The 18,424-nt window shown below is 42.5% G+C and overlaps 1 protein-coding gene across 4 annotated transcripts in view; it reads left to right on the forward strand.

Annotated features, from left to right (window-relative positions):
- Nucleotides 1-931: 931 nt before the first annotated feature.
- SENP5 (SUMO specific peptidase 5) overlaps nt 932-18,424 on the forward strand; it is a 46,408-nt gene continuing 28,915 nt past the window's right edge. For 2 of the 4 annotated variants that reach the window (XR_005557765.1, XM_039351996.1), the window contains exons 1-2: nt 976-1,108; nt 11,245-12,779. Coding sequence is in view for 3 of the 4 variants with exons in the window: in XM_039351996.1 (XP_039207930.1) it covers nt 11,276-12,779 (1,504 nt within the window). In the remaining variant the exon portion in view is untranslated. Of the gene's footprint in view, nt 1,109-11,244; nt 12,780-18,424 lie in introns of those variants that run through there. The other 2 variants (XM_039351997.1, XM_039351995.1) reach the window with 2 other exon arrangements.

An 18,424-nucleotide genomic window follows, 5' to 3' on the forward strand; every position in this document is an offset into this window, starting at 1 on the left:
TCTCACAACCACCACAGACCTGGTACCAATACAAATCAGCTGTCCTTTTCCTGCATTTCAGAGAAACCTTTCGCTATTCCATACAAAATTGGAAACATTGAAGTTCCTGGTCCAATTCTGTGGAACTGATAAAACCACTTGTCCTTCCTTAAAAATGTGACTTGAAACAAAGATTAGCCCTTAGGTTAATATTTTACTTCTAACTTGGGGTGTCATGGCTGCAGTATTTCAGACTCCATTTCAAGAGTCCTGATTTATTTACTGGTTGAATTTATATCCCAACAACCTTATAAGGTAGGTTGGGCTGAGAGTGGCTGCCAGTTTCAAGCTTGAGGTCAAATAAGGACTTTAGTGTTTAACTTAGCGTTAAAGGTCGAAGTCTTCACCTTTAGAAAACAATGCCCTTAAAGGTTATTTCCAAACTTTCTAATAAGCAGAGTTCAAATGTTTCTACAATGAATCCATGAACTCCCTCTGCTGACGTTCAAACAAATACGCCATCCCTCATTCAGACATTCAGCAGAAACACGTAACTAAGGACCGTTAAGCGCACAAGCAGAATGCCCCGCCCACAAACAGGGACGGGGCTTCCTCTCTTGCCCTCTTCTGTTTTCTTATTGGACATCCGAAAGGGAGAGAAAAACCGCCTATATCCTAGCAACGGGAAATCAATCGCGCAGGCGCACCGGTATCTCAGTCGCCAAAAGCTGGATTTTCTCGCGCAGGCGCCTTACTTCCTCTCCCCTCTATGAGAAATGACGGGAGCGCTTCCTCCTTTCTTCTTTCTTCAGTGCCCCGCCCCCTACCGAATCCAAGTTCCTCCTCCCTCCCGCTCTCTTGCGCAGAGACGCCTGCGCAGAACGCCCCTCCGTCTCGCCTTCCTTCTCTTTTCCGCCCCCCCGCCCCGCCCTTCGCTTCCGAGGTTTTGTCGCTGAAGAATGACGTAGGCCGCTGGGGCCGGTCGCTGCCGTGTAGGTTGTGGGAGCCTGACCCACGTGAGTCGTCGTTGCCGAGGCGGTTGCCGGGTGCTGTCGCTCAGGGGAGGGGGGGAACGGGAGCGGGGGGAGACCAGCCCTTCTCGGAGGCCGGGATGCGCCCAGCGACGAAGGTACGCGCCGGACGGGCAGCGGGAGGGGGCGTGGTGATCCGGGGGCTCGCGTGCCTTCCTCCCCCGCGCCTCCTGGGGGGGGGCACCGGTGGGTAGGGTCGGCTTTCGGCCAAGTGGACGTCCGTCCTCCGGCATATTAGACGGAATCCTCCTAGGGGCGGAGGGGGGGTTTCCCGTGGGAAGTGGGGGTCCTGCTCCCCGTGAGGGCCTAACTTCGGGGGAGGGATTGGCTGAGAGGGCGGCGGGGCTTCCTGCGAGGATGGGCACCCCACGTCCAGTGAGGGATGCAGGTGTCTCCTGGGGGGGTGGTGTTTCTGTCCTCCCGAAGCGCCTTTATTCGGGTCATCTCCAGGCTCATCTCGGCCTGTTTCTAATTAAATCTGTCTTGACAAGAGCCCCCCATCCCGATGAACTCGGTAACCCGGAGCGCGGGGTGAGTGCAACCCATTTCCTTGGTTGGATTTTAAGGTGCCACCAAAAGCTCCGAGGGACTTGATGCAACAAACTAACATGGCTTCCCCAATGCAATCTCTCCCTCTCTTTCTCAATAGAATCCGAAGGTCCAGCCATTAGAACCTGATGCAAAAGTCCTAACGCTCGTGACCTCTGTTTATTTGTGATACTCGCTGCCAAATAAAACCCCAACCTGCGAAATTTTCATGGTTTTTTTTTTTTTTGTGCTCTTAGAGGTATGTTTTGGTAGCAAGAACTGGTTGGAGCTCTTAACACAAAACACTGCTGGTTTAGCTCTGTCCTCTCTCTCCTTCAATAATATTACTTTAAATGAAAAGGCAGGTTTTTTTTCCTGTTAAATAACTGGCGGTCAGAATTTCTTCCGTAGCAGTAGCACTTAGACTTATATACCACTTCATGGTGCTTTACAGCCCTATGCATATCTGTTTCATCCATTGATCTGCAGGAACTGGAACTTTCCCATAAAGGAAAATTATGCATAAGAATGTGTGAGGAAATCAGAAATTGACAGTGAAGATTAGAGCTCCAGAAAGGAGTGACTGCATATGCATGCTGGGGAGAGTTAGGGAAAACTAAAACAGATTGTGAATCAGTGTTTTCTACTGAGATTACTTTTCTCCGAAGGTGTGGAGAAGATAAATATGGAAAGGGGAGTGAAATTAATGATATATTTAATTTCATAAAGAAGATTCAGAGAATGTAAATACATGCTTTTATAAAAGCACATTTTCAGTAATCTAACAATAAAAGAAATGCTTATCTAAGATTTTCCAGTGAAAATATCAGAATAGGGAGTAGTTCTATATTTAAGAAAGCAGGGGTGAACATGATAAGTTGCTGCTGCCAAGCAGATTTTTTTTAACTTTTCTGCTGAGAATTTTTCACAAGATGTGTGAAAAGGCTATTTAGAAGTACTTCTTGTATTTTTTTTTTCAAAGGCAAGCACTTTATTCCTCTTGGCTGCAGGGAAAACACAGAACTGTTAAAAGCACTTCAATATATTTTGGTATAGTTACATTCAAGGAAGTACTAAGATCCAGATCCTATCCTCATAATGTTTGAGTTATTAAATAAAAGTGATGATTAGGGTTGAAATCAAATTAAATCAGACATTTAATTTATGGAACGTGCTTCCACAAGTTATGCTGACAGTTGCTAATAGGTGGATTTAAGGCGGATAAGACGACCTGTAATGCTGGTAGAAGCTCCTAGTCAGGAGAAATCTCTTTATGTCTTCTTCGTGGTTCTCAAGGGACACCTGATAGATCATTATGAAGTTGGTGACTGATGTTGATCTTCATGGATGGTTGGTCTGATTCCACAGATTTTACAGTGCTCAGAAAATGTCAAAGCCATTTTCATATTTCAGATTTTTTTTTTTTTACCGAATCCGATGTGAAGAGATAGAACTGATGTAATGGTCACTGGTGACTATGCATGCTTGTACTAATTGTACTGACATACTTAAGAAGCTGAATAAGAATAAATGGGTGAGTGTTACATTGGCAGCTTATGCTTACATGGAAACAACTGTTTCTTGGTCTTGTTTGTTAAATGGAACTTACATGGAAACAACTGTTTCTTGGTCTTGTTTATTAAATGGAAGGATAGGAAGCATAAAGATTTTATATTATAAAATTCTGTTAGCCAAAGAACAAAGCTATTTTGTAGGTAGAAGAACTAGATGTGCTTAGGGCCTGGCTTAGGAAATTATTTTTAGGGCAGTCTTTCTTTCACACTTAATTCTTTTCCCCTTGCACAAAGAAAAGTCTGATTAGGAGACCCAGACAGGGACTTACCAGACACTGATCAGTTTAGGTCCAAAAACATGTAGATTTTCAAGTTCATAGTCAGTGCATTAAATCAGTGGTTCTCAGCCTTTTCTTCACCACGGACCCCCTTTAAGTACCTTTTGTGGCCATGGGTCATGGCCATGGACCCCCAAGAGTTAAGATTTAAATCATAATATTTTTTCGAGCCTTTGCAGACCCCTTGTGATGACATTGTGTGCCCCTAGGGCTCTGCAGAGCACAGGTTGAGAACCACGTCATTAAGTTAAAAGCAAAGAACTGCACCCTACTCTATGTATGTTGAAAATGGTATTGCAGGGAAGAGCACAACGCTGGTAAATTCATTGCACTGCTTGCCTTCATAATCTGAGGTCTGGCATGTACTTACAAGTCAGATTTCTCTGACTTTGGGACAATGTCTATGTTGCAGCATATTTTAGGGTGTGACAAACTTGTAATTTAGCAATTTTAAACAGGTTAGTATTTAACAGATTACTTGACAGCCATAGGCAATTGGGAAAGTGATGCAGGAGAGTATACGGAGCTCCATGTTGATGACTGAGTTGGCTGGAAAAACAACAGATCCCTCCTCTGGTTCCTTGCCATCTGCAGAGGGAGAAATTCTCCTGCTTGAGCAGGGGGCTGGACTAGAAGACCTCCAAGGTCCCTTCCAGCTCTGTTCTATTCATATTCTCTCTGCAACCAGCAGAGAAAGATCAAACATTCCATCCTTCAGAGGTTGACCATTTCTTTATGGACAAGTAAACCTTGCAGACTATAAATCTGTTATCTGATTTTTAAAGTTGAGTTTAGAATTTTGGCAGAAAGCCTTTCTGTTCAAAAGGTTTTTTGTGGAGCAGGAGACAGGCCTATAATATTGAGGTGAGGGGTAAGAAACCCGAAAGATAAGGATCCTGGTTTATGCAAATTTTGAATGTAGCCTATTTATTACATTGCTGGAAAACTAGTGTATTTAAAGGCCAGGATGGCTTGAATTTAATTTTACAAAGGATGAGCTGGTGCACAGACAGAGCTCTCTTTTCTAAAGGAAGTGATGAAATTATCCTTATTTACAGTTGAGAACAATGAACTTAAAATGCGCAGTTCTCTCTCTGCCAGTGTCTTATTTTTGGAGGATGAACTGAAGGTTTTGACTTGTGTGCAAATTTTTTAAAAATGGTTTCGAACAATAACATCTCAGATACTTTTCTTTGTTTCTGGGTAGATCAGACTTCTTCCATTGGATGTTTTTCAGATATTTTGGCTTTAATTTCTGCTTACAGTGCAGTCTGAGCAGATTTGAAGGGCAACAAGTCAAAAAAGGATTTTATAAACCAATATTCCAATTTGTTTTTGAAATGCATTTGTTTTCCTTCTGAATTTTAGAGCAGTCATTTTCAGTGACTATCAGCTAGACTAAAGTGGAAGAAAGTTAAGTGTAGTCAATCTCTAGTCATTCTTTTTCTGTGCTGTTTTACCTCTCCAGAACGTTGTGCTGCAATATTGCTTCAGTACTTTTATATTTTAGTGATTGTCCCATGTAGCAAAACTGCTTAGATAACTAGAATTCTTTTGCCACATTTTCCAGTAGTTCCCTGGCAATGAGTAATTGTCCACTTCTACTTGTGTTGCTCTTGTTACTTGCCAATATGTGGTCAGTCAGTAACTATTTACACAAGAATAAAATATACAATTTTACAAGAATGTGCAAGTTAGTTCAACAAGAGATTACTAATAATTGCCCTTTAAATATATAAAGCATGCAATGCCATGGCTGGTCTTCTGATATTTTGGGCCTTTGAGAAATAGCTTGACTCACTACCAGGAAAATGTATTAGAGTGAAACCTTGGTTAAGTCTGAGCTGAATATGTTTCAGAATTTCTACATTTGCAGTTCCTTGGAAAACAAAAGCAAGTCAATGCTACATTTTATCTAACATCCAACATAAGCATTCCGAAACAAAAACAAAACTGCGTGCTTGATCAAATTTGGGAATCTTCACATATTCACCTGATTGATTTATCTATTCAGGGATAGGGCCTCAAGTCATAATTGTCTTTTCAGATGAATTTTCTGTTGCCTTTGATTAGACATGCCAGCGAATAACAAAGCAAAGATAAACCAGAGCACAATAATAATAATCAGAATATTAAAAATATAATACTCATACTTAGCCAAGATAGGCACCCACAACCAATTCAGGCTGAAGGCATATTTGAAGCATGCTCCAATCTGTATGGAGCCTGATTCTCTATGGTCCAGATCCCACGTAATCATGGGGAAGAAAAGTTGCAGCAGATCCTCTTCAGGTGCTTGGGGTGAATGGACAGAATCAACTTTTTTTTGTAATATTTTATTTTCTAATTTTACATTTAAGTATTTAAAAAGCAACGTGGTGGCTGGGTTAATAATTCAATAACATACAAAAACCTTTAGTACAAATCTCAAACTACCACATCAAATATTTCCTCTCCTTTTCCCTTAATATCTGCTGTCTCATATTTAAACTAATACAATTCTTATTATAGCCATTAAGTAAAGATAGCATTGTTACATTTATCAATAAATTTTAGCTTATACATATCCTAGTTACTTTAGCATTCAATCTTTATAAACAGTCACTGTCCCTTAGTTTTTCCCAATTTTTAGTTTCCCGTCAATATTTAAATTTAACATTTGATATTTATAATTTCCAAATTTTTGGTAACCAAAGTTTCCTTTACCACAATTCTTAACTGTCAGTGCTTTTAGGTCATCAACTAGATCTCCCTCTGTTATTATATATATTATTTGAAATAAAAGAAACCATCCAGTCACCATTTTTTTGGAAGGGCTAATAAATCGTCTATTATTCCAGATCCCCATAATTGTCCTGGTATGTTTATCTTCCCTTCGGTCTGTTCTTCTTGCTCCTCAAATTTCTTCTGGTTTATATAGAAAGTTTTCCATTTTCAATGTTGTCAGACCCTTTTCTGGACTTTCCATTGACTGTATTTGTTGGTCAGTTGAATCCTCTGTCATAGTATTTAATTGTTGTACTTCTTCTCTTCTGTTTTGTGTAGTTGATTCTTTAGTTGTAGTCAAAATCTGAGTTCGTATATCTAGGCTGACATCTTGTTCTTTTCTGTAGCATCTTATTTCATCACAAGCTGAAAGAATGGTTTCATGTATTGCTTTTAACATCAGGAGAATCTGTTCCTGGTCTTCATCCATATTCTCTTAGTAGTGTATTAAATTAAGAGCTTTAAAGTCAGAGAATGAAAATAATTTTATAACTGAGTATGGAACACAGCTGAGCTTCTCACAGCTGATAATTGTCAAGGTTGAAAAAGTCTTATCTGTAGTCTGGGCTTCCAGCCAAGCCTCCTTTAGATAATAACAAGTTATAATATCAAACTTAGCCACAAGATGTCATCAATGCCATTTAAGTTTTTTTAAGTTTTTATAATCCCTTTTCCTATTTTATTTCTTTTTTGTAAATAAAAACCAAGGTCTTTGATAAGGATAAGAAATCTATTGGTCTCCAAATTCTAGAAGCATATAAATCCAGTTAGATTTAGGTTATTCTTTCAGTGTTTTAACTCCCCTGGATAGTCAGTCGCCGCTATTCTTCTTTCCTCACGGGGGAAGATACTTTGGGCAGCTTTTGCAGGAGGAAAAAAAATATTTGGGATTAAAGATCTGACCCAGTCTCATCTGCGCTGCTTTGGAGAGCCTGGTGGGAAATTTGACTTCGGCTGTCTGCAACCTAGTGACGAGCTATATTTCTATGGCCAGTCTTTTGTCCGCCGGTTTGGAGGGCTTCCCCGGATCGAGCGGGAGGGCTACCGTCCTCCCGCGATCAAGCGGGGATCCCCTCCTTGCTGGTTGCCCCTACAGGACGACTTTTGACCCTTTCCAGGGTCTCCCAGCAGTGCGAAATTGAACACGGAAGACGGAGCTTGCCTTCCAGCGGCTGCAGCGGCTACAATAGCAAACCGGAAGTCGGACAGAATCAACTTTGCATGACAACTCCTGTTGTATCCTAGTGGAACGTGGTAACAATATCTGTAGTAGTTTATTTTGTTAACATTTCTCTGCCACCTATCTCACCGTGGGGCTACTCTAGGCAGCTTACAATAATAAAAAGGAAGAAAAGGAAAGAAGTAAACAGAACTAAAATAATAGAATAAAATAAAGCATGACAAAGGAACACAATGGGAATAACACAATATTTATTTATATCCCGCCGTTATTATTTTTATAAACAATGCAAGGCGGCAAACATATTTAATACTGCTTCCTCTTCCTATTTCTCCGCAACAACCACCGTGTGAGGTGGGTTGGACTGAGGGAGAATGACTGGCCCAAACGTACCCAGCCAGCTTTAAGGCTTAGGATGGGACTTATACTCACAGTTTCTTGGTTCCTAGCCTGATGTCTTAATCAGCACATTTTGCATTTAGAACAGTGGTTCTCAACCTTTTTAATGCCGCGACCCCCAACCGGTTGTAAATCGAGGACTACTCAACCGGTCGTAAGTCGAGGACTACTCAACTGGTGCAGCACCGTTTGCAGAATGGGACTTTTGGCGGGCTCAGCAGGGCAGAGACAGCCTGGACAATTCCTTTTGGCTTTTGAAAGCCAATAGAATTGGACTCTATTCAAGAGAGTCTATTCTATTCGCTTTCAAAAACCAATAGAATAAAAGGGAGTAGCACAGCTAAGGAAAAGGGGGAAAAAAATGGTGGGCTGCGTTGTTTGGCGACCCCCGTGAAATGGTCGTTCGACCCCAAATGGGGTCCCGACCCACAGGTTGAGAACCACTGATTTAGAACATTCTTGAAAACAGAAACTGTTAGGGGAAAACAGTGCTTCATTATAAACCTTGGACTTCTAACTTCCTTTAAATATGTGCAGTTTCTCTGTAGATTAAGGCTAAAATACCATGGAGCAGCCTGCCTATTTTTGTGGTGCTAAAATAGAGCAAGAGGAAGCAGCGAAGTGCTGCTTTTAAGTTCCTGTTTTTCATGTTCGTATCCCTTTTGAACATTTGAGGTACTTTTTTGAGTTTTGTTCGATAAACACACATTCAGAAAAGATTTGCTTCATTTAAAGCTCAGAACATAACACTTTTGGATTCGGATCTTGTTACAAATGATTTAAATATATATATCTCAGTTACAGCATTATTCCAGATTGGAGAAATAAGCATCAGACGTATTGGGGGAAAAAAAAACTTCACGATTTTTAGAAATCTTGTACTACTGAACAAATATGATTTTGTAGCCTGTGATTTGTGTACGTCCTGGATAACGTTGCAATTTTGCAATCCTCCATTGGCTGCCTTCAGAGGAATTAAAAGGGATGTTCTTTTTTAACTTACCAAGCATCTGTCCTCCATAAGTCTTTAATTTTTGTAAACCAGTTCAGAAGATTTCCTCAAAATAAATACATTGTATAGGTACATTTTTTTTCTGTCCATCAGTCCTTTTTCTGCATCTTCTCCCCCCCCTCTTTTTTTTTTTTACTACTGTACTGCAAGGTGGAGTTGAACAAGCTCTGCACTATTAGCTCTCAGTGGTAAAGATGACCTTGATAGGACAAAAGCTGATTGCTTCAGTCACCTGCTGTAATAAAAGATCATCTCACCTGTGTTCGGCTCCTACATTTACATATCATCACCGTATCAGTACAGATGGCTTCAAGATTGGCTTACTGAGGTGATGCCTTCAAAGGATGTGATAGTTATACACAAATGGCAGTGATTGAGTTATATAGGCCACAGTTACGAAAGTGGTCTTCAGTATAAATGGTGCAGTATTGGGATTTTCCGTTAGAACAGCTAGTTCAGCTTTTGGTACCCGATTAAAGGGTTTAAGGAACAGTGATCTGAAATATCTGAAAGGCATCGGGGGATGGGGGGGCAGGGGTGTGGATGGATAGTTTAGGAGAGACATCACTAAAGAAACACGATTAAAACTGTTTGGGAGTGAGATTGTATTCGGGTCATCATTGATAGAACAGATGTCAAATGTTCAAATCAAAACTCTTCCCATACTTCTTCGAATGGATAGCTCAGTTCCCCACTTGTCCCTGTAATGCAGACATGTCAAACACAAGGCCCAAGGGCCGGATGCGCCCCGCGAAGCCATCCTGGAAACAGGGAACGGCCCCCCGTTGCCTTGGCTCTGACCCAGGCCGGCCTGGAGCCAAGGTAAAATTTTGTGGTGGCCATCTATGCTGAAACGCATTCAGTCTTAGCTTCACAAGGCCGTCTGGAAACAGCGAGGAACCAGCCCCTGCCACATCGGCCCCGCCCCCTGGGTGCATGCTGGGGAGGTGTCACCCTTTGTGAGGAATGAAGAAATGGACCATGCCTTGGCGCTTCCCCTGTCCCGCCCCCTTCTGCCAGAGACCCTCAGATCTGTCCCACTCCTGCCCAGGCCCCCACAGGCCCCCTTGACGCGAACGATGTAGAGCTGGCCATGCCCACCCAGTAGGCCACTCCCACTCCCTCCACGCCCACCCAGTAGGCCAAACCCACCCTGGCCACATCCATCTGGCCCCCCAAGGGCAACTGCAATGCTGATGCGGCCCTCAATGAAATTGAGTTTGACACCCCTGCTGTAATCAGTTACTGTGAATAACAACTGTTGTCTGGATGCACAGTGGTTTGCCTAAGGGTGCCTAGTGATTTCATGGCTGGGGTATTTGAATGGTCTCTTCTTAGCTATGGCCCTCTTAGGTTTACTCTTGAAATATGTTGCCTCACACCCAGCTAGGCACGTAGTCTAGAATAGGGTAGAAGTCTTTTAAGATGGTTTTTAATATTTTTGGATAAACATGAAGATATAGAGAAAGCATCGAGGGCCAAGATAGTGAAAAGAAAATTATTGGGGCGAAAAAGTCAATGCTTCTGTGAAAATAGGGTGAAGTTGGGAATTGGCATAAAGCAGAGAAAGGGATTAGGTCTTGTGTTTCCAGTATTCTACCAATAAGCAGGGTGCAAGGCTAGTTGTGACGTATTAGTGGGTTTTATCAAATAGCAATAGCACTTAGACTTATATACCACTTCATTATGCTTTACAGCCCTCTCTAAGCGGCTGACAGAGTCACCATATTTGCCCCCAACAATCTGGGTCCCCATTTTATTGACCTCGGAAGGTTGGAAGGCTGAGTTGACTTTGAGCCGGTCAGAACCAAACTCATGGCAGCGGGCAGAGTTTGCCTGCAATACTGGATTCTAACTGCTGTGCCACCGTGGCTCTTCCTTCTTTAGAAAGAACTTTAGAAAGAAAGTTATTGTGACTCCACCTAGCAAAAGTATATTTTTCTTTTAGGGAGCAAATTCTAAGCCATTACAGATGGTTGTCAAGTTACAGCAGTTTGTTTAGTGACCTTTTGGTTACTACAACAGTGAAAAAAGTTTTTTCACACCTACAACTGTTGCAGCATCTCCATGGTCATAATTCAGATTGGCAACTGGCTCATGTTTATGACAGTTGCAGCGTCCCTGGGCCACATGTTCACCTTTTGCGACCTGCTGACAAGCAAAGTCAATGGGGAAAACAGATTCACTTAACAACCGTATGACTAACTTGACTGCGGTGTTTACTTAACAACTGTGGCAAGAAACGTCATAAAATGGGGCAAAATTCACTAAACAAATGCCTCACTGAACAACAGAAATTTTGGGCTGAGTTGTGGACTTCAACTCCCAGAATTCCTCAGCCAGCGTGCCTGGCTGAGGAATTCTGGGAGTTGAAGTCCACACGTCATAAAAAGGCCAAGTTTGAAGACCCCCCTGGCCTATACATTACTGGAGAATAGTCAATGAGACAACCTGCATCTATTCTCTTGTGTAATTCTGTTCCTCTTTTTATTTGCAGCTGCACTTTGGGATCATAATGCTGCAGAAAAATGAAAGAGCATAGTCAAAACTTGCAGTGGAGAAGTCGGTTGCTGGCCAGTCGTCGAACATGGACTGCGGGACTTTGGGGGCCGAGGCCACACTGCTTCCAAAAGAGGCGTCCTCCTCTACGTAGAAGAAGGAAGCAAAGCAGTCTGACATCTTTCAGTGTGCAACAAATTAAACCATACAAAAGGAGGGCTCTTCTGTACCAGAGAAGCTGGATTCCTGATGAGTTTTTTAATATAAATCTGCCAGTTGGACTTATTCAGAATTGTACCTGTCCACAAAATAGATTCAAAATCCCTTTCTCCCGCTGTAGAACACCCTATTCAGGGTCGAGGGGCCTTGGCCGGACACCTTGCCAGAGTGAGCTTCTGGCTAAATATATTAGCTTAGGGGTTGAGTCAGAGGTTTGTCAAGACAAGCAATACAGCCCTGAGGCCAGCATTACTGGTTTGTCCATTAAAAGGGGACGTCGCGTTCCGAGTGGGGGAGGCCACCATCGTAATGGAGGCAAAAACGAAATCATAATTCTAGATAACTCTGCAAGGAAATATTGTTGTCGAGGACTGAAGCCAAATGGAACTTGCGGCCTCTTGAATGTCCGAAGGCCTACATTTAACCAGCGTACTTTAAAAGGAGTCCTATTTATGATGCATAAAAAACTTTCTCTGGTTAAGTTTCGAATTAGAATTGCGAAATCTCCTCCCCAGCTTCGGAGAGGCAAACCGTGTAAATTGAACAAAAGCAGACCGAGTTGGGCGGCGAAAGTAACAAGAGATTGGCGAGAGGATCAGCGCTCGGAGGCCTTGGCGGAGGATCGCGGGGCCTCGCTTCCTTCTCGGAAATCCAAGCGTAGCTCTCCTTGGGACCTATTCTGCTTCTCAGATATGAACAATAACATGCCAGGACCACTTATTGAGGAGAGTCAAATGTGTCGACCTGATGCTTGCCTTATGCAGGAGAGACTGTTTCACGGTAGGGAGCTCCATTACAAGAACCTTGCGCCCCGAGACCAAAATGGTATCGCGGAAACCTGCCTGCTGCCAGAGTCGCACGGAAGTCCCTCAGGGACAGAGGCCGTGCCCAGGGTGGACGCGGGGGAGATGCCATCCTTGGACCGCTCTCCCGAAGACATTTTCATCTCCGTGACGGAAAAGGAAATCTCAGTTTCAGGTCACGAGGAGGAAGAATCCAACCAGGTTATGGGCGCTGATGAGGTGGTCCTTCAGCCTTCCAAGTTGGCTTTGGGCACAAGTGACGATTGCACTAACGGGCCTGTCACGGAGTCGGTCCAGAACGAAGACTGCCGTAGTCAGATGGAAGTGGAAGGGCCTATCGGCACGGACGTCTTTGGCGCAGAGCTCTTAGATCACCTGTACTGTAAGAGCCCTCTTGACGAGCCTCTGAGAGGAAGCACGGGACAGAAATCAGGGACTCCCAAAGGTGGCAAAAGGAGCAGTCAGAAAGTGTCTTGTGTCAGTGATGAGCAATTGGCTGCGTGGCTCTGTGGTACTTGCCTACTTTTTTATTTTTCCTTACGTGATTGAGTGTTTTGCTAGGTCAGGGGTAGGCAACCTCGGCTCTTTTGTGACTCATGGACTTCAACTCCCAGAATTCCTGAGCCAGCATGGCTCAGCTTGGAAACCTTTCCCTTTCCCCTCAGCATGGCTGGCTCAGGAATTCTGGGAGTTGAAGTCCACGAGTCATAAAAGAGCCAAGGTTGCCTGCCCCTGTGTTAGGTGTAGTCATTGTGGGATGAAGTTCAGACGCTGCTTGTAGAGCAATTTATCCTCACTCTATAACAGTGTTTCTCAACCTTGACAATTTTAAGGCATATGGACTTCAACTCCCAGAATTCCACAGCCAGCATTGCTGGCTGTGGAATTCTGGGAGTTGAAGTCCACATGCCTTAAAATTGTCAAGGTTGAGAAACACTGCTCTATAAAGAAGGATTATCCTTTTTTGTACAGGTAGTCCTTGGCTCCCGACCACAGTTGAGCCCCAAAATTTCTGTTGCTAACCGAGACGTTTGTTCAGCGAGTTGTGCCCCATTTTACAACTTTCCTTGCCACATTTGTTAAGCGAATCGCTGCAGTGGTTAAATTAGTAAACTCAGTTGCTAAAGGGAATCTGGCTTTCCCATTGCTTGTTGGAAGGTCACAAAAGGGACTCCCATAACCCCCGCAACTGTCATAAATATGAAGCAGTTGTCAAGCATCCGAATGTAAATCATGTCACCCTGGAGATGCTGCAGCGGTCATAAGTGTGAAAAACGGTCATAAAGTCACTTTTTTCAGTGCTCTTGTAACTTTGAACAGTCACTGAATGAACTGTCAATAATAATAATAATAATAATAATAATAATAATAATGGACCTTGGAGGTCATCTAGTCCAACCCCCTGCTCAGGCAGGAAACCCTATACCATTTCAGACAAATGGCTGTCCAGTCTCTTCTTAAAATACTTCCAGGGTTGGAGCATTCACAGCTTCTGGAGGCAGGTTGTTCCACTGATTAATTGTTCTAACTGTCAGAAAATAAGTCGAGGACTACCTGTAATTGGACAGTAATGTGGATGTGCTGTGCTTTTCATCTGAAGTCAAAAAGAAGGCATAGGTATGCTACCAATAACTCCTTAAATTTAAATGGTATTTCTCTGGGAGCCTGGGAGAAGACACAGTTTATTTAATGGGGTGCCAATAGAATGTCTTCGTGTCTGTTCAAAGCCCATTTTCGACTTTAGATCCTATTTGTGGTGCGTCTGTCGTCTGTAAATGTGTGATCTTACAAGCCATGTTGTATATCGGGGTGTACTTATCAAGCAGATGAGCAGTAATCAAGCACTGGAGAGTCCATAAATATGGTTACTGGATTGTCTTGAATTTGGTGAATTGCAGATTATATAGAGCTGCCTATATGATAGTGCCAATCACTTGAAGTCTAATTATTATGTACCCGTGCTGAAGATTTTAACTATATTATGTTAAGTGTGGGAAAAAATAGATACAGAGAACTGAACACAACATTTAGATATAGTTGCTCTTTGGAACATTTCATCTGCTCCTTGGGATCCCAGAAATAGAGCATAATTTACTGTGGAGATCACACACAACCAGTCATGTGCAAAACTGTGTATAGGTATTCCTCAATGTACAGGTTGTCCTTGACTTAAAGACCACAATTGAGCCCCAAAATTCTGTTGTTAAGTGAGACATTTGTTAAGTGAGTTTTGCCTCATTTTACAATCTTTTTTGCCACAGTTATTAAGTGAATCACTGCAGTTGATAAGCTAGTAACCCGGTCGTTAAGTGAACCTGGCTTTCCCATTGATTTAGCTTGTCAGAAGGTCACAAAAGGTGATCCCATGACCCCGGGACACAGCAACGGTCGTAAGTATGAACCAGTTGCCAAGTATCTGAATTTTGATCATGTGACTATGGGGATGCTGCAAAGGTTGTAACTCTGAAAAACTATCGCATGTCACTTTTTAAAGTGCCATTGTAACTTTGAACGGTCATTAAACAAACTGGTTGTAAATTGAGGGCTACCTGTACAATGATTGGTTTAGTGACCATTTGACATTACAATGACTCTGAAAAAGTCACTTACAAGCAGTCATTATACTTACTTACGAACACTGCAGCATCCCCAAGTCACATAGTCAAAATTTGTGTGTTTGGCAACCAGCATGCATTTATTTATAATGGTTGTCGGTCGTGTGTGATCACTGTTTACAAACTTCCTAGATAGCTTCTGACAAGCAAAATCAGTGGGGGAAACTGGATTCATTTAATGACCGCATGATTGTCTTAACATCTGCAGTGATTCACTGACCACAACTCAACATCTGTCTTGCTCAGCAACAGAAATTCTGTCCAATTGTGGTATTACGGTCATAAGGATTACCTGTACTCTACCCCTACAATCGTTCCATATGGCTATTCGGGAATTTATCTTTTTCTGTAAGTGAATCCTTTGAAGGGATCGATAACCCCAGAAAACTGATGATGTTATCTAGTTAGGGTAATGAAAGGTCTGCAAGAAAACAAGCAAGCTCAGAGAGCACCAAGGACCCCTCACAGCTGAATTGGCACATTAGGGTGGACAAAATGCCAGAACGTTATGAGGATCATGATCATGATCAGAACATGAAGCTTTGCAAGCAGCTACTTATAACCCAATTAATGACACACACAGCCCCTTTCAGTGTAGAAACATTAAATAGAATTCAAAGTTTAGCAATATTTCCATTTTAAAACAAGAGGCAAATATATATGATGACTGTCTGCAATACAGAAAACGAAACAGCATTTTTGAAATTTATAAGGCTTTTGTTTTAGAGGTTTTACAGTGTACTGTTGCAAAGAAGTATGTATTTGCTGACCTTGTGATTTAAAAAAAAACATTTGACTATCAAATTCAAATAACTAAGTTCTGGTGTAATCTTAGGTGGCCTATAAAAATAAGCTCAGATCTTGCTCTTGCTGGGGAAATATAACTTTAGGGTATGCATTTAACAACCTTTATGAAATATTCTGCATTCATCTTCTATGCATCCATTGTCACTCTTTATTTTGGAGCATTGCTCTCAATAGTTGCCAAGTCCTACAATACAGCCGTTTTTCAGGGAATTCATTGATCTATCGTAACCTTTCCATATCACTTCCATATTATTCTTTATTTACGTCATTTATGCACTGATATCTTCCCTCTGACACAAGGCAGCTCACAAGAATAAAACATCATCAAAGCAAAATGTAAAAAATAAAAACTGTCTGAAAGCTAACATAATAAAAACAATTTCCAATGCATTTATAATAAATCACAGATAAACCATTCTCTGGTACTGTGATGTAGATAACATGAGAAGTGATATCAACCCTACTTCTTGTGAGAAATACAGTTAACTGGTCTTTGCTGGTTATGGAAGATACTGGTCCAGCATTGATGTAGGTTGTCCTCAACCTACGATGACAATTGAGCCCAAATTTTCCGTTGCTAAGTGAGAGGTTTGTTAAGCGATTTTTACCCCATTTTACGACCTTTCTTGCCACAGATGGTTAAGTGAATCACTGCAGTTGTTAAGTTAGTAACATAGTTGTTAAATGGATCTGGCTTCCCTGTTAACTTTGCTTGTCAGAAGGGCGAAAAAGGCGATCACATGACCTGTGTCACTGTGACCGTCATAAATATGAGCCAGTTGCCAAGTGGCCAAAATTTGATCCAGTGACCATGGGGACAATGCAGGGATCATAAGTGTGAAAATGTTGATAAGTGACTTTTCCCAGTGCCATTTTAACTTTGAATGGTTATTACGGGGTTCTTCAAACTTGGCCCTTTTATGACGTGTGGACTTCAACTCCCAGAATTCCTCAGCTAGGCACGTTGGCTGAGGAATTCTGGGAGTTGAAGTCCACACGTCACAAAAGGGCCCAGTTTGAAGACCCCTGTTGTAGAGAATCCACTTGTATTAAAGCTAAATTCCTAGAAATTGTGACTGACACCCTGCCGTCCGTCTTTCAGTTCTATCAGCAGATGCCTAGCAGAGACACTAAGAAGCTCTGACATTTCCAGCTTCAAAACATAGATCTCCATGCCAGCTTGAATGGGCACGTTTTTCATATGTCGGCCTCAGGTGTTTGTACTCTTGGCTGAATTGGCAACCATTCTCTTCCTACCGTCCTAAAACTGTACTGCACAGAATATTAGCCTTTGTGTTCAAACTAGGTCAGGGACTGCAGTTCAAAGACCTTTCTGATGCTCACCATTTCTGACTGAATCTGGCATTAGCACACGTATTATCAACACCAGGGGTCTTCAAACTTGGCCATTTTATGACTTGTGGACTTCAACTCCCAGAATTCCTCAGCCAGGCACTGGGAGTTGAAGTCCACAAGTCATAAAAGGGACAAGTTTGAAGAGCCCTGGGTTACTAAATGAATTGTTTGAGTTGAGGATTACTTGTACAATGGTACACATGGGTGACTCAATGCCTATTCAGGTTTTGCTAGTACAGATGCTCTTGACTGAGAACCATTCATTTGGCAACCATTCAAAGTTACAGGGGCACTGCAAAAAGTGATTTACAAAGGTGGTCCTCGCCCTTACGACGCTTGTTGCAACTGGCACGATTTTATGACGTTTGCAGCATCCCAGGGCCACGTGAGGGCCATTCGTGACTTTTCTAGCCAGCTTCCAGCAAGCAAAACTGATGGGGGAAGCCAGATTCGCTTAACAACTATGTGGTTCGCTTTACAACTGCAGTGCTTAATCGTGGCAACAAAGGGTGTAGGACCACTCACCACCTGCCTTGCTCAACCACGGAAATGGTTCCAACTGTGGTTGTAAAGTGAGGATTATCTGTATATGAACTTGGAGTAGAAAGTACAGATTGATGGCGAAAAGAGCGCATTATACTATATTATATGAGGCAAGTGGGGTTTAAGAGCTGAGAATTCAGGTTACCATTTCGTAGCAAAAAAGATAGAAATTCTAGGGAATATTTAATCCTGCCTGCCTCCCGCTTGTTCCTTTCCATTGAGTTGCTTTATTTGCAGATCTAGTTAGAGTAAAACAGAGGTTGGTATTTCCAACATAGTGTCAGTGGATTTCAATACAGGCAGTCCTCTATGTATGACCACCATTGAGCTCAAAAAATATGTTGCTAAGTGAGGCATTTGTTAAGTGAGTTTTGCCCCATTTTAAGACCTTTCTTGCCACAGTTAAGTGAATCATTGCAGTGACGGGGTGGTGAGCACAGCACAAAACATCGTGGGCTGTTCCCTGTCACCACTAGACGACATCGCTAGGGCCCACTGCCTTGGAAGAGTGAGGAAAATCCTCAGGGGCGACTCACACCCTGGTGAGCACTTCTTCACTCTCCTACCATCAACAGGAGATATAGAAGCGTAGCCAGCTGCACCAACAGGCTGAAGAACAGTTTCAACCCATGGGCTGTCAGGCTCCTGAATGGGAAATAACCCCATATATGATAGACTCGCGGGGCCGGCGCGTTGTGCAATAAGTTCACGTGGTGTAATAAGCTTGTGTGTTGTTGTCACTGTGAATTGTGTCGGGGGGGGTGCACGAAGGGAAGCTTAGCCAATCTCATTGTACACATGTTGTACTTTGACAATAGAGGTTGATTTGATTTGA

This window comes from Crotalus tigris, unplaced genomic scaffold (genome assembly GCF_016545835.1).
Source record: "Crotalus tigris isolate CLP2741 ecotype Arizona unplaced genomic scaffold, ASM1654583v1 scf7180000018395.510130, whole genome shotgun sequence".
Taxonomy (NCBI): Eukaryota; Metazoa; Chordata; class Lepidosauria; order Squamata; family Viperidae; genus Crotalus; species Crotalus tigris.